This window comes from Prosopis cineraria, unplaced genomic scaffold (genome assembly GCF_029017545.1).
Source record: "Prosopis cineraria cultivar Desert tree isolate PC_DT_omini unplaced genomic scaffold, ASM2901754v1 PC3, whole genome shotgun sequence".
NCBI lineage: Eukaryota > Viridiplantae > Streptophyta > Magnoliopsida > Fabales > Fabaceae > Prosopis > Prosopis cineraria.
In genome coordinates, this window is record NW_026555334.1 from 47,242,268 (window position 1) to 47,259,215 (window position 16,948).

General features: G+C 35.2%; 1 protein-coding gene across 5 annotated transcripts in view; it reads right to left on the reverse strand.

The window, feature by feature from the left end:
• The window catches only part of LOC129307410 (uncharacterized), a 35,200-nt gene that overhangs the window by 8,379 nt on the left and 9,873 nt on the right, over nucleotides 1-16,948 (reverse strand). For 3 of the 5 annotated variants that reach the window (XM_054948354.1, XM_054948356.1, XM_054948358.1), the window contains exons 17-33: nucleotides 16,509-16,566; nucleotides 16,315-16,412; nucleotides 16,120-16,204; nucleotides 15,902-15,967; nucleotides 15,764-15,823; nucleotides 13,654-13,740; nucleotides 8,945-9,128; nucleotides 8,729-8,772; nucleotides 8,514-8,645; nucleotides 8,302-8,433; nucleotides 8,155-8,207; nucleotides 8,022-8,070; nucleotides 7,009-7,067; nucleotides 1,635-1,774; nucleotides 1,342-1,550; nucleotides 503-631; nucleotides 336-421 (exon numbers count right to left, since the gene is read on the reverse strand). In XM_054948354.1, coding sequence (XP_054804329.1) covers nucleotides 336-421; nucleotides 503-631; nucleotides 1,342-1,550; nucleotides 1,635-1,774; nucleotides 7,009-7,067; nucleotides 8,022-8,070; nucleotides 8,155-8,207; nucleotides 8,302-8,433; nucleotides 8,514-8,645; nucleotides 8,729-8,772; nucleotides 8,945-9,128; nucleotides 13,654-13,740; nucleotides 15,764-15,823; nucleotides 15,902-15,967; nucleotides 16,120-16,204; nucleotides 16,315-16,412; nucleotides 16,509-16,566 — 1,671 coding nt within the window. The remainder of the gene's footprint in view (nucleotides 1-335; nucleotides 422-502; nucleotides 632-1,341; nucleotides 1,551-1,634; nucleotides 1,775-7,008; nucleotides 7,068-8,021; nucleotides 8,071-8,154; nucleotides 8,208-8,301; nucleotides 8,434-8,513; nucleotides 8,646-8,728; nucleotides 8,773-8,944; nucleotides 9,129-13,653; nucleotides 13,741-15,763; nucleotides 15,824-15,901; nucleotides 15,968-16,119; nucleotides 16,205-16,314; nucleotides 16,413-16,508; nucleotides 16,567-16,948) is intronic. The other 2 variants (XM_054948355.1, XM_054948357.1) reach the window with 2 other exon arrangements.

Here is a 16,948-nt window from a genome sequence, read left to right on the forward strand (position 1 = left end):
AAAGTCATCTAATCGTATCTAATCTCTGCAGTACAAAACGTCGTTTATTCTAGCAGGCTAGCAGTAGATTACAGTTTTTTCCTTGCTAATACCAACCAAAGCCTCCACAGGCAAGTTCCCTTCTTCTCTCAAAGTCCTGATTACAGGCCAGTTGTTTCAATTCAGATTGTGTCTCTAAAGGCATATAGTCAATACTCAGGACAGTATTATTTTTAAACATTTATCTTTTCACTTGTGCCTCTCCTTATGCTACAGTCTTCCTATTTTCTTAAAAGAACATAATAAGAAGGGCATAAATAAACTAGAGGGAAACAAAATTGATCAACTTTATATACCTATGATGTATGAGCATATGAATTGCCTTTCCCCCTCGAGTCCCAAGTTCTTTCCCTTGCCGTTCATCTTTTGAAGAAGTGGCAGCCTATATGTGAGCAAAATTTTTGATGTACCTTCATGATTGAAGTAAACTGTCAATTCTCAATTGATAATGGTTTCAGCTTACCATGTGAGAAGCACGCTCCAACGTTGGGAATATATAATTCCAAAGACAGTTTTCCCACATTCCTTTTGTAAGCTTTTGTCCATGAGTTCCTAAAGTTTGAAAAAGTGTTCTCACAGCAGAGTTTCTGACCTGAAATACAGAACTTTAAGCAACAGGAGAATATTTACAGCCACAGTAAGCTAATTATTAAACAATTTCATAAAATCAAACAAAGCAACATGAAGGAGTATTTCAATCGAAAGACGAGGGAGGGAGATGAGGAGGCTATGATACACACACTACAATTTAACTAAAACAATCCAAGGGAAAGATTTGAGAATGTCAATGCCTCAACAGTAACACGTGTGATGCAAATGATACTTGGTCCAGAAACAGTTGCAATTTCTTGTCGAAGTATTCATATCCTTTTACAGTACCAGTCTTCACATTTGCTGAGCACTTCACAATAAAGTGCACAAGGAAGAAAAAACCATAAAATGCTGATCATGCTGCTTTTCATGATTAATGGATCCAGCTAACAAAAATGGGCACGAACTTTCCCATATCACAACACTCAATTTTCAGCAAAAATTTTTTTTTTTTGGTTGCTCAGATAATTATGCTCTCAACAGTAGACATAAGATGGAAAACAACGAAACAAGAGTCTTTAAAACAATAGTCAATTTCATTGCCCATATCAGGCTGGAAAAGATAAAATCTTATGATTCATGAAGCTATCTATACACTTCTTGTTCTCAAACACTTCCAAATCATATCGCAGGCACACCCAATGCAACAAAATGAGGAGGAAGGGGAAGGGGAGTTTTGGAAAGTAAAAAAAATGACAAAATTCATCATACCTCTGGTCTCTCATCAGCACCAAGGTTTTGAAGTAATGAGAAAACTGAGAACAAAAGCTTCTCACAATCAACATCATACAAATAGGTAGCATGGTCTTTGATATCCTTGGAAACACCAGAGTCTTTGATATCCTTGGAAACACCAAGTGTCTGTTTCTCCATCTTTTCACTGTCTATCAGCTTCACTATGGAACCAACACCTGAAATTCCTGAAGATAGCATCATAGTGAAAATATAGAGCAGGTTCAAACTAACGAATGTATGCAAATTGAGATTGACAATTAAACTTGAACCTGTTTCCTTTTCTTCCAAAGATTTATTAAGAAGGCCCTTGGCAATGAAATCAGTCATAGTCCATAGGAGGCCAATTGCAGTCAGGCTTATGTTTAACTCTGTCTTTTGAGCACTATATGTGCCAGTCACATCTACACACCTGCAATATATGCAACTACAGACATGAGACAACACAAGGAGAACACCTAGGAACAAATCCAGAAGGAGCGTGATGTTGAAAAAAATAAAATATGTCATTAGCAGTTAGTAACTGTCTGGGGGGGGGAGTAGGGCATTTAGTCCTATTTTTTATCCCATAAATACTATTCAAGATATGTAGAGAGAAAACGGAAGTCTAAATTTTGTGAGTTTGGTACCATCGAATATGATAGGATCCAAGATATGTAGAGAGAAATAAGGAAGAAAAATCTCTATTGACACATGAAATCAAAATCTAACTTCATAACATTAATAAGAGAATATAGAATTGATAAAAGAAATTAGAAGGAACAAATATATCAAGATGATATAGAACAAGAATCTCACTCTATACTTCTCTCAATAGCCACACCTAGGAGCCAAGTATCAAAAGTTTGTTTTATTCATCATATGCTTGCTTCTAAGTTGCTAAGCATATTTATGATGCTAAATACAATCTAAAATAATGAATAAAATCTAGATAATTAGATAATTGAATAAACCTAAATAAAATCTCCTAGAATCTATATCTATATAAAATATTAAATAAAATCTAAAGAACTAAATATGTGAATAAAATCCAAATAACTAGATATCTAGATAAATATATAGATATCTAAACAAATATCTAAATATCTATATAAAATCTAGATAACTAAATACCTACATAAAATCTAAAAATATTATTAAGTAGAAAATATCTAAAATAAATCAAAAATATTATTTATTTCTAATATCTATTTTTCCAAATCACCCATTATCTCAGAACTCTATCAGAATAGGCTTCTTTATGGAAGTTACTTATAAAAAAAAAAATGATGGAACTAGGTTCCATAAGGGAAGGTTGAAATTGATGAAAAAATGACCATTTGATTTGATTCTAACAACAATGGATTTCTCGAGTTCTAAAATGAAAAACATTTTCTAAGATTCTACAATAGATTTCTATCATTGATTTATGGGTTCAATATTCAATTACTGGCTTGATTTCTACGATTTTTGGGATTCATTGTTGATTGCTTCTCCGTAATCATCTTCCTGCCCTTCAATTTGAGTTTTTTGCCTTGTGTTCTTGTTGCAACACCATCGCTTTCAAACCATAAGGCTGCCATGGTGTTTCTGATCTGATTGCAATAACTTTTGTTTAGAGTTTGAACCCTATGCCAATTGGCAGTTGTAACATTCCAAAATTTTAATAGAGAAATTATAAACTAACTAAGGGTAAATTAGAAAATTAGAGAATTAATTAAGGTTGTGTTTGGATGGTGAATTTGGGTTGGAAATTTAGACTCTGAATCTCATATTTGAAATTTATAGATTCTAAATTATTTGTTTGGATGATATGAAAAATTCCATATTATAATATTAAAATCTTTTGTTTGGATTTTAAGTGAAATTCCAAATTTTAAATTCCATATTTGAATTTTGAAGATCCTTGGACAACGCCGGTGGTTCGGTCCCAATCAAAGCCGACAGTTTGGACAGTTGACTTCCACCAGGACTAAACCATTGGCCCTTATCAAGATTGAATGACAAACTTTCATTAGGACCATACTACTAGCGATGACTGAGACCAGACGGCCAACTTCCACCAAGACCGGACTATCAGCACCGACTGAGGCCTAACCACAAGCAACAACCAGGACAGGATTGCAGAAGTCGACTGGACTAAAGTGCAAGCAACGATCTAGTCCAATTAGAAGTCGGCCATAGCTTGCGGTCTAGTCCCAATCGATGATGGCAGCCCTGTCCTAGTCCATGCTGACAATTCGATCTTGGTTGGCGCCATCAGTTTAGCCCTGATGGAAGTCGGCCGTCTGATCTTGGTTGGTGTCAACTGTCCTATCCTGGCTAGCGATAAAGGCAGTCTAGTCCTGGTCATAGCCAACAATCTGATCTTGTTCGATATCGCCAATGGGCTAGTCAAAATACAAAGAGATTGATGAAGGATTTGAATTAGTAAGAGTTTAGAAAAGATTTCAAATTTTAAAATGATTAAGGTAGAACTTAGATTTGGATTTGGGTTTGGATGAGATTCAAATCCAATGGGCCTTAAATCTGTGCTATCTGCCCATAGTGGAAGCTCAATGTGTTGCAGCGAACAAACTAAAACTTGGTTTAAACGGACATGAGTTAGACACGAAAATAGAAGGAAAGAAAAGGAGTTTCAACCAAAGCAAGGGAGAAGGAAGAAGGGTTTGCTAGGCCTTCAACCTCAAAGCATTTTGGAGCTAGTTTAGACCTCCAATTATCCAGATAAGCTTCTTACTCCTTCCCTGTGCCTCCCTACTCGTTTTCTTTATAAGTTTTTAGTGCGGGGAGATGTTGATTTCTAGACTTAAAGGTTTGGGTCCAAACCCAATGAATTAAATGGAGTTATTAAGAGCTTATTTAAGTTTCTACACCTAACATTGAGAATTTTATAGAGTTGTATGGTTAGGTCTTTAGGGTTAGACAAACCCTAGCTTTAAAATGGGAATTTTGAAGTACCTAGAACTATAGAATGATGTTATTTAGCTCATAGACAGTTAGGATTTTGATTAGATCAAATATGAGAGTTGTGAACTTGAGTTATTTAATTAGAGCTAAAAGTGTGAAGGTTAGTGTGGGAAATTGAACAATTAGTGTTCTAATATGTAGATTATCATAGCCTGAAACCTCTTTGAGCTAGAGGAGCTTTGAATTCCATGAGTAATCTTTTTTGGTAACAAAAATGATTGGGGTAACTGGATAATCCAGCCCCTTTACTTGCTTGTATGGTATATGAGTTGTGAAAATAAACTATGTTACTTTGATAGATATATATATATATATATATGTATATGTATATATAGAGAGAGAGATTATACGTTTGTTTTATAAATTATGTGAAGTGCGAATCGAATTTTCATGAAGAACTAGATATATGCTTGCGAAATGATTTAAGGAAATAATTATGATAGTTGATCATGATTATGCTATGATAATGGATAATGCATGGTTGAATGTTAGCATGTGATGCATTGATGTAATTACATCTAGTCATTGAGAGGGTGGGAATTAACCCTAAGAGAAGTTAGTTTAAACTTATATGGTAATCACTGACACCACAAGTGGCCCTGATGATCAGTTATTCTTGGCAGCTCCATTATAACTTGTAAGGGTATAGGCCGAAGCAGACAACACTCTGAATATTCGTAAAGGAGGAATCTGTAGTCTAAAAGTGGGTGAAGGTGCCTTTGGCCAGGCTGCCTCCCAAATTGGTGGGCTTGGGCCGATCTAGTCACATAGACTTGACCCTGTTTATATTGTTAGCCTACAAATTTAGTTAGAGGTACCGTGAGGGTTAGGATGGATTATGGATCATGTATGGTTCATTATGTACTATAACATGTTTGATTGTATCATGATCACATTTTTTTATTGTCCCACTTTGCATGCTTATATAATGTCAAGTTTGCTAGTTGATAGGTTAGATTATTTGGTTATTGGGATTCTATCTCATCCTATGATTACTATTTTATAGATGAAGGTGTTAGCAGGGGCAAGAGGAAAGGAGCTCAAGGCAAAGAGTAGTTGGGCACTGCTACTTTTGTAATGCCCTTTTGACATTTTGATTAATGTATATATGAATATATATACTATTATAGCCAACTACGACCACATGTATATTTTCTTGCACTTGCATGATTATGTGTGTTGTATATTGGCCTAGGATGTATGCTTTGTGTTGTATCATCTATATGGGGTCAAAATACAAGTGCAAGTATGTGAGAAAGATGATATTAGGCTTGTTTGTGAGGTTAAGTAGCTATTTGTGGTAACGTGAATTCAAATGGTTAATTGTTGCCCTTGTATGCTTGAAATGGAGTCTTATATGGCTAAATTGTGTCTGGAATGTGTTCTATTAGGTGAATGTTAGTCCATTAGATGTGGTTCAAGCCTTTGTTAAGGCTAATGGCACTTGGATGTGCAAATGCAGATCATTTGACATCTGGGTATCCAACTTTTAAATGGGTAAACATATTGAAATGAGACTGGTGCCACTAGCTGGATAATTGATTAAGCTTTGTGTGGATGTTCGAATCATCCTAATCGAACGTCGAACGAAGAATCAGCACATACCAGGAGTTTGCATCCAAATGTTGTCATGTCAGCAAAACATGCTGTCATAAACTACGTCATGTGTCATGGTGCATGGCACAGAATCATGGCCATGGCACAAGAGGTTTAGCTACAATAGATGATCCTGAAATGGGAAAATGTCAATTTTGCCCCTCTTTTTAATGTTTTGTCTTGTGCAATTCAATTGCCATGCTTCTATTACTTTAACTATGATTTTTCAATTATGATTTGAGTCCAAACAAACTTTTAAAAGGATTTATTGGGATCCTGGCTTTTTAATGATTTAATTTTTAATCCTCACCTAAATCCTTTTTATCATGGTAAAGTAATGATGATTAGTTAACTCGTAATTACTATGATAGAGTGTCATGAGTGGTTTGTTTTGGTAATGTCAAGGTGAATATTATAGCATACCAACCATAATGATTTTTAATATGCCACTAACAATTTCTGATATGTGATAACAGTTTCTAGGTTCATGATTGGCAAAGGTAGTTGTTACTAGTTGGGCGGAGGTGGGGTTTTTTTTCTTTTTTTTGTTGGGGTTGGGGTGAGGACAGCAGTGTTGTTTCTGGTGATCTGTGAGGATATTATGGTCATTTGATATTGTAAATACACATCATTTAAAAATTACCCTAACTTCTCCGTGTGCATACCAAACATGTTTTTAAAATCCACTTCCTTTAAAAACCCTCCTAATATACCAAATGGGGCATAGGAGTTACCATTTACATTATTAATGAGTTTGGTCAGCATTTAGGGAATTTCAATATCTGGGAGAAAGAAGAATCAGAAGAGGAAGAGAGAAAACAAATTATGATGCAATGTCTGTTATGCCCTTATTATTTCTCCACTGTTCCTTTTTATAACTTAAGTAGAGGCAGAAGTGTCGTTTTCATTCCATTCTATTCACCTTTTATTTTCTTTTCATTGCATTCCTTTTCATTCTTTCGTGCCAATTCTATCATTAATGCTTCAAAAACATCTCTACGACATCCTCAAAGGAATTGAATGCCAAAAGGGCTTTGGAATGAAAATTTATTATTGTAAATGCAATGGAGAGTAAACAAATATGAAAAACTGGGATCTTACACATGAAGGCAGTCTGCAGGTATTGTGGATAGTCCATCGTTCATTATCACTTGAAGGTTCTATCAAGGAAATAATAAATGGTAGGGATGAAAATTAGCATAGATGACAACTTCATACAACTCACTGCGTTTGAAAACTAACAAAATTTAGAATCACACTAATAAATTGATAACAAAAATGAAATTCAACATGCACCAAGAGACTTAAAATATGGGCAATAAGGTCAGAGTCTGAAACTACAGAATTGGATGAATAAATAACAAAATAAACCGACAAGGCAGCAATTGCATAAATTTCTACAAAATTAACCTGAAACTGTAATATAAAAGGGATTAGCAATTTTTTTTTCTCTTTCGGTATTCAACGCTTCAAACTAGTGCCAATCAAGCATGCGCATAAACTCAAGCATAGTACGTGCCATATTGAAGTAAACGCCTCTTTAATAATTTTTCAAGTAAATATTTTTAATTAGGGATTTTAATAGAACATTTTGTGCTAAAGCTTACTTCAGCATTACAGTCTATAGTTTATCTAGAAATAGGCAACCATTCACTAGTCAGCTACAGTTGCTGCCTTTTGTTAAAGACGTTAATAAATCTGATTATTGAGTAGCATTTCAGCATGTTCCTTGTTCATTTGTATACCCACTGTTCGTTATCATTTGTGTTCAGTCAAGTTTTGATTTTCACAAGACAGCTAAGGATACCTTCAGCTATGTTAGCACATAAATTTACCTATGAAAAGGCAACTAGTTAGATATAGTTTTTACCTTTCTTTTACTGGTATTAATAAATATTATCATTGACTTATAATTCTAGAGTATCATTGAGTGTTCTATTTTTCCCCCTAGACCACATGTAGGACACCAAAAGGCAAAAAATATGATGATAAGGGAAAGGAAAGACAACCAAAAAATAGGAGATGATTGGACAAGTACGCTGCTTGATATGTACAGAAGAACATGTTAATGAGAACTTCATAACTAGAGATAAATCAGAGACATCATCACCAACCTGGAAACCAAGAGTGACAAGATCCTTCTCCGGAACATCAGCTACAGACCTTGGGGCAAGGGATGAAAACAGAGGTCAACGAAAAAGTTAGAAATACGCATTGATGAAATAGAGGAATAGTAACAAATCCAACCTCAACAATTCAAGTATATTAGGCCAACTGAAATGAAGTTTTTCCCCATGTCTCTGAAAGAATTTGTAAAGCACTATTGTGAAAAGAAGATAGAAATAATGAAACAAAAGATGACAACAAAACTAGAACAAAATGCAGCAACATTACCTCTATAACATGAAGAAGAATTTTCAAAGATCCAACACGAACATCAACACTTTGACAAGAAAAATAAAGAACCTTTAGTGCAGATATGACGGAACATTCAAGTGACCTCAACTCTGAGGTGTTCGCTTCAATCTGCATATTCATACACACATCAAATCTTATTTTCTTGTGAAATTGATTTCCCAGCCATGAAAGAGGGTAGAAGTTCTCACTTCTTGAGATATTTTAGGTAACTTGAATTGTTTGTAATCGAGAAATTGATCTGAATCCAAGACTGCAGATATAGATCTATCCAGTGCATCAAGTGCCATGTTCCTCAAGTGTGGGTTTGAATGATCAGCAAGCTGCAAAGATATATCATATTAGCAAGAATCAAATGAAACTAGCGTTGCACATATCAAAGAGGAAAAAATAAGGAAAAGAAAACCTCAAGAAAGTGACCCACAACTTGATCCCAAAATGGCTCCACTCCTGCGGTGAAAAGAAAATCATGTGACAATAATATATTCACTCTTAACTTTAACAAAACAAATGCGGCATGAAAACAAAAGTATTTCTGGGAAAAAAGTGAGAGGTTGAGCAATTAAACAGCATCTTACAAATATAGAACGACCAGCATGTTATGGTTATTGAAGGTACATACTGTGAACATTATTCACAAGGATGGATATCATTCTCTCCATTGAAAAACTGATGCTTCCAATTTTTTGACTGGCTGGTGCCAAGCCACTTGAAGTGCTGGACATGCACTGATGTGAAAGCTGGCATAGTGCAGAGAGAAGTGACTTCACCGCAGATATATTCATCAGAGCAGAGCTCTCAAATAGCTGCCAAACGGATAATAATACTGGGTTAGTGAAAATGGCCTATAAATTCCAAAAGAGACAATAATGCTGAGGGAAAAAAGATTACAAATACCGATAAAAAGCTTAATTCACGACATTGAAGGAAATTAAAGTTACAAAAATAATAATTAAAAATGAGAAGGGAAAAAAGTTTTGGCAGGAGCTTTCCAAACTGCAGCCATGAAAAGAAGAGTGTGGAATTTGGGAGAAAATCATATTTCTTATTGATGCAATACTGAGATACACCTTGACTATATATACAACAAGGGGAATAAATACTAATAATTACTAATAATGCCTAATAAACACTAATAAAGTCTATACAATAGAGACAATGTTTACAATAAATATTAGATGTTTCCACACTCCCCACAAATTAGATTATAGATGCTAATCATGTCCAACTTGCTTTTGTAATTCTCAAATGTGGGGTCCAAGAAACCCTTTAGTTACAACATCAACTCCTTGCAACTTTGTAGGCAAATGCGTTAAACATAGAATTCCTTCTTCCACTTTTCTTTAATGAAGTATCGGTTTATCTCTACATGTTTAGACCTGTCATGTTACACTAGATAAGGCCATACTTATGGCAGCCTTATATTACAGTGAAGTTTCAATGGTTAGCTTGCTCCAACTTGAATTTCATTCAAGATTTGTCTTAGCCACAATTCCTTTGTTACTCCTTGAGCCAAAGCTCTCAGTTCAAATTCAGCACTACTTTTTGAAACAACTCTTTGCTTCTAGCTTCTCCATGGAACTAAATTTCTCCACACAAATTAACAATAACCTGAGATTGACCTTGAGCCTTTAGAGGTTCCACCCCAACTTCCATCAGTGTAAACTTCAATGGATCTTTGCTTACGTTTTCTAAAGAATAGCCCTCTACTAGAAGTATCCTTAAGATATCTTAGAATCCTGTAAACTACCACCATATGACTCTTCACTAGGCAGCTCATATATTGATTGACTACATTAACAGCAAATGCTATATCTGGCCTTGTATGGGAAAGATATATAAGTTTTCCAACAAGTTTTTGAACTCTCCTAATCAACTACTTCTCCCTTTTCTTGGGTTTCCTCCTCTTCTTCTTCCCCTTCCTTATATAGGTTTTCTTCCTCCTCTTTTTCCTTCTTTTTCTTAGGCTTCTTCGGTTTCTTGATCTCAATAACAGTTTCAACAAGTCTGCAACCCAACATACCCATCTCCTTCAAAAGAGCAAGCATATATTTTCTCTGAGAAACATAGATTCCTCTTTGTGACCTAGCAACTTTTATCCCGAGAAAATATTTTCACTTCCTAAGATCTTTGACTTCAAGCCCCTTTCTAAGGGCAGCCTTCACCCTTTCTATCTTTACAAGATGATCTTCAGTGAGTATTATATCATCGACAACACAATAAGGATACATATCTTGCTTCCCTTGACTTTAACAAACATTACGTGGTCAAATAGGGCTTGCTTGTAATTTTCAAACTTTAGGACTCTTGAGAACCAATCAAATCAAGCTCTTAGTGATTGTTTCAAGCCATATATAGACTTTTTCAATTTACAGACTTGAGTTTCTAAGTTCTCGGGAGGTAGAGTCATATAGACTTCTTCCTTCAACTCTCCATTAAGAAAAGAACTTTTGATGTTAAGTTGGTGGAGAGGCCACTCAATATTAGCTGCTATAGATAGTAAGACTCTAATACTTTTCAATATTACCATCTGAGCAAATGTTCCTTCATAGTCCAGACCATATATTTAGGTAAACCCCCTTGCAACCACGCATGCTTTAAGCTTGTCAAGGGTTCCATCAACCTTTCACTTTGGGGTGAATTCCCACTTACAACTCATTATTCTCTTTCCTTTAGGTAGCTAAACAAATTCCCATGTCCCATTCTTTTCTAGGGCCTCCATTTCTTTCGTGACAGCACTTTGCCATTTAGGGATGCTTAAGGCTTCCTGTATAGTCTCAGGTACCTTCACCGTATCAAGATTAGCAACAAAGGCCCGATATTGAGGATAAAGTGCATTCTATGAAACAAACCTCTCTATTGGATAAACAGTACATGAACAAGGTTGATTCCTCAAAGCAATAGGAAGATCAAGATCAATAAATTCCCTCGCTTGTTTTGTATCATCTAAGTCTCCATGAATTCTACTTTAAGAGCTACCTCTAGTTCAGACTCTCTTGGTACTTTAGGTACAAGTTGCTCAATGTGTTTCAGTTTCTTTATCCAAGTGTAAACTGACAATTATCCCTTTTGTGGTCTCTTTACATATCCTCCTCTCTACCTATGTTCCTCAGGTTATGGCAAAAGAGAGGATGGTGGTCTTAATAGGGTAGGTGATGGTAATGGTTCAAAAGGTGGTGGTGGTATTGGCTCACTTAGTGAAAACCATAGTTCAAGAAGCATCTATATCATTTCTAAGTGGTAGAATAACCAAGGAATACGCATCTAATAGCTCGAGGTTCAAGTTTAGTGCTTTGGTGATTGTAGACAAAGGTTGTGCAATCAAACACATGAAGCGGAAGATTGATTTCAATATTGGATATGGAGAAAAACTTTGAAATTTGTGGATAGCAGTTTCAAAGGATGAGATTTGACTGGCATATAGTTGATTAGGTAGGTTATAGTCAAAATAGCATCTCCCTAATAAAACTTGGGCACATTGCAAGTAAAACATAAGTGCTCTAGCAATGTCAAGTACATGTCAATTTTTCCTTCATGCAACTTAATTTTGTTAAGGTGTATCGGCACAAGAACTGGTATGAACAATACAATGCATTTAAAGGATAGCATTGAACGATTGGTTAAAGTACTCAATGCCATTATCAGTGTGTAATACTTGGATGGTGGTATTGAATTGGGTTTTGATCATGTTGAAGAAATTGATGAATATGAAGGCAGCCTCAAACTTGTTTCTTAAAAGATAAACCTACTAGACAAGAGTATTGCCATCAATTAAGGAGATGAACCATATTGTTTTAGTATAATTGCGAGGTCAAGATGGTCCCCATAAGTCACTATGAATGGTTGAAAAAGGTTTGGTAGGTGTATGTGGCTCTAGGAAATGAGGTTTTGTGATGTTTGACAAGTTCACACTTCACAATGAATGTCATTAATATTCAAGTTTCGGCATAGAGTTGGGAACAATCATCTAAGATAATGAAAGTTAAGGAGACCCACCTCTTATGCTACAACATAAAATCATTAACTTTAGAGGTAGAGGCAAAGTTATCAACAATCAGTTCACTCGAGTAGAGACTTCAAAATAGTAGTGCCTCTCATACTCCTTAACACTTCTGATTGTTGATCCCAATGATAGATCCTAAAACACACAATGGAATGGGAGAAATTTAGCATAACAATTTGACTTCTTAGTTAATGGACTGATCAAACAGAAATTGCAATCAAGCTTAGACGCATAAAGTACAAATTCCAACACTATAGAATTTGAAATTCAAATACTCCCTTTTCCAGCTACAAGTAGTAAAGAGCCATCTGCAATCTTTATTTTAATATTCCCAGGACATGGGGTGTAAGTGGCAAACAAATTGTGACTAGGCAAACAATTAGAGGCGATGGAGTCAACAATCTAGAAAGATTTACTCCGTGCGGTTGTTAGAGTTTAAAGGAAGTTACTTTTTTTGGCCACTAATACTGAAGATAATGACCTCAAGATATATCCCACAACCACTACAAATTTAGACTTAGCAATTTTGCACCTAGGTTTCAGCTCTAGATTATCTGAGCAAACCTCTATTACATCTCAAATTGCTGCAACATTACTGTTGTGAAGTTGGAGGTGAAGATTGCTCCTCGAAAGCTTCTTAGATAGAGGAAAAACTTGATTGCACAAAAGAAGTGCATAATACAGAAGAACCAATAGGCAAACACATGAAATTGCCCACCCTCTAACTTCTTCAAAGGAGAAATACAAACCTATGCCTAAAACAATGGAGGAACAAGTTGGAAATAGGAAGACAATACTAGAGATGACCGTTGCCAAAAACAGCCATGCACACACCTTTACTTGTTAAAGAAGCTTCACTGGAGCTGAACATGAAGGTGGTGCTTGGAGACCAAACATGTCGCCGTTTGCCACCGTCTTCTTGGGTCTGGTCGATCGAAGCATCCTTGTCAACCCTAGGTGGGTGGTGAGATCACCCTCTCAAATTCGAACCCTCTCATCAACTCACACAAACCCTAGGTGTTATTTTTCCTCTCCCTCTCCCCCTCAGCTCAGATATCATGTGGAATTTGGGAGAAAATAATATTTCTCATTGATGCAATACTAAGATACATCCTGACCATATATACAATAAGGGGAATAAATACTAATAATGTCTAACAAACACTAATAAAGTCTATACGTTAAAAGACAATGTTTACAATAAATATAAGAGATTTCCACAAAGAGTGTCGAGAAAATTTTTTGCTGACACTCAAACTCATATTCATACTCAATTTACAAGTTTTAAGTTAAATTTCATGTATGAGGATTGAATCTAGTTAACTCACCTGAGAATTCAAGGAAGAGAGGATATTGAAGTCACTATATTGGCTAGATGACTCCCTCGTGAACTTTGGGACTAGGGTAGAGACCTCCTGTAGATTTAATTGCAATGGACCTTTATAAGCCGCAATTGCAGACATATATCCAAACAAATTTTTTAAAGAAAATAAGTAACAAATAAAATTTACTTTGAAAAACCACGCATGGTATCTTGAGAAATTGTAAATACAACTAACACATGCTAGTCGCACTATGCAAGTGTACATTCTAATTATATCACAGCTGTTGAAATTTGTGGTCAAAACACATATGGTAAATAGGAAGGCTTGCTCACTTGAATATTTATACACACAATGGAAGCCCTCTCCACTACAATATATATATATATATATATATATTTAACATGATAAACGTGAATACAAAGGGGAAGCCTCAAAGACAATAACAATCCCATGAGATAATGAACAGAGATAACTACAGGACTCCTGGATGATAAATTAGTAGAGAGGTTTGCAAAATCATCTATGGCTAAGGTTAGTTCATTATGATGCTTTGCATCATGCAGCACAACTGACAGTCAATAATGCACATCATGCTTTAAGTATAATTAATGTACAAAGAGTAAACTGACTCCTACAATTTTGTTCACTAAAGATTAAATTAAAGTTACAATCGATTTCATTATTTATGATTTATTTTCTTTCCTATGTTGGTATCCAACTAAGTATATAAATGCCATGTAAAAACTTGAATACGATCATCAGAAAATATTCCAACATTTGTCACTCTTTTACTTTCCTTCCCATCCTACCTCAAAGCCAAACTTCAATCTTCCTGGAACGTCATTGTGCCTAGAATTTCACAGTTGTTTCAACCATGGAAATGTACATTTCATGATTATCTAACGATCAGTTAATTTAAGGTAATACGAATAACAGAAAAAACTTGTTCACCTTAACTAAGCATTTAGCGATATATTACTTCTTGTTCATGCTAATATAATTGCTGAAAATGTTTCTGATAGAGCTGAAGAATTAGAACAGATTTATATATCATTTCCTAGGGCCTATAACATAGTCTATATGAAGGGACATGGTGTAGGAAAGAGACTAAAGAATTATCTTCCAGTGGATAAAAGAATTACCCAAAAGTTCCTGGCCATAGGGGGACAAAGTGATGTATGAATAGGGATTAGGTTCAGCTAGGATTATGTTCAACCTTTTGTAACTTTTTGGGTCTTTAAATCTCTCCTTTCGTCCAGAGGGAGGGTGTGGAGTATTTTGAAAATTGTGAGTGGTGAGGAGAGCTCTTGCCTCTCGAATGCCAGATTGGGGTGGAGGAAGATATATTTCTTCATCATTTGTTCATGTGTAACTTATATTTTTGTTGCTGTACTGGGTTGTATTTTGTGTTGTTTCATGTACTCTGTACTTTTAGTTCATTTTGCTAGTAATACAACTCCATTATTCTGTTTAGTCCCATTTTCTGTGTATTTTTCTGTATTTTTGCTTGTTTTAAGTTTATTAGCGTAGAGGGTTCCATCAGTTTCACACTTGTTCTCAACTCTAGAGAGCTAAATTAATAGGTGAAATCAGCTTTTACTACAAAGCAGACATAAAAAATATAGGCAATTTATGTTCAAGTATCAATCTAACTTTCCAAATGTCCCCCAAAAAAAAAAAGAAACCATAAAAATAATTAAGCTGTTAGACGAAAGCCCAGAAATGGTTTTGCTTTATACTTTTAAGAACCCCTTTTTTCAGCTAAGTCGCATAGACTCGTTTCTACAAGCACTGAAATCAAACTCCCCACTGCTTATCATAGAAACAAGTATCCCAAAAGTTTCAGCTATTTGGAGAAGACCTTAAAATGGGTTAGATTTATATTTCTAAGTAACTACATTAGGCTAATAAGTAAAATCCACGTTTAACTTTTCCACCCTTTTATTTCAGCAATTGAAAGCAACCAACAAGACTATTCATTCAAGTAGTTACCTATATATGAAGTAACACATTGTCCACATAGCTAGTGTGTGGCTTAACTTGAGTTCCATTAAAAACTTGCATTGCGATGCAAGCCCATTTCACTGAAGAACAATAAAATTAACAAATTTACCTGAGTAGTGGCATGAGGGGAATGAATCGCTCGATCTAAAGCTGCCAAAGTTTCCAAAACCTGCAGTTATTCAATGTAATCATTTACGAACAAGAACTCAACCTACTAACAAATAACATGGAAAATATAAAAACATACCAAAACCCATGAAGGGCCCAAAACATTATGTAATCTATGAGCAATGTTGAATAAAGTTCGCAAGGCCTAGTTCCAGGATCAGTCAGAGTGAAACACAAAAGTATGAGCAACCAAATGTTATAAATCCATCAAATAGAGAACAAGCTACAAAGGGGATTCAAAACAAGTGAAGGGGGGAATTGCAAACTGCATAAGCATCATTGAACCAGAAGAGCTACCTGTACATTCTTAGGAGTAAGCACAATGCTATCCCTCTGATCAACTGATAATTCAGACCGCTTTGATACAGGAGACTGCAAAGTACTGCTCAAAATCTCAAATTTTAAATACCAGCACTGCCAGTTTGAATTCTTAAACGCTACACTAGTAATCATTAAGCAGAGCATGATAATCTAGTGATTACAATTCCATACCTCTTTTTTTCTATTTCAACAGGAAAATTAATCGTAAATTTGCAAAGGGATGCCAAAAATGAATTTAGAGGTTCCACTGCTCGAAGAATCCCACATGCCTGTTATTTAACATGTCAACAAAGACAAATCTAAAGTTGATAATTCATCATTCTTAAAATCACTGAAATAAGAATGTAGAACCACAACCATGTTACCTGAGTGAATGCTTGATATCCCTTGAGTATTTCCAATACAATGGCTTCTCCTTGTGACCTTCAAATCATCCATTAGTAAGACTTGAAGGAATTTCTTAGACGACACCAATGTAAAACATAATGAATCATACCAAACTATTTATGGTAAAGGAAGAAAAAGTACATATTGTGTGAAACTACAAAGACGAAGCTCAAAACATACAAAATCCTTATCAGACTTAATACTGTAAAAGAGCTTTCAACAATCCACCATATCATATGGAGGAAATCACACAAAATCCATCATCTACAATATAATTAAAAGCTGCCATCCTGCTAATCACACTCAAAATTTGGATCAAGTTTGCCAGGTATCAATATATCTTAATAATAATGTACCACATTAGTTTCAAGCATAAAATGATATAAACTCTTTCAACAAATTAACAAGCATTTTTTTT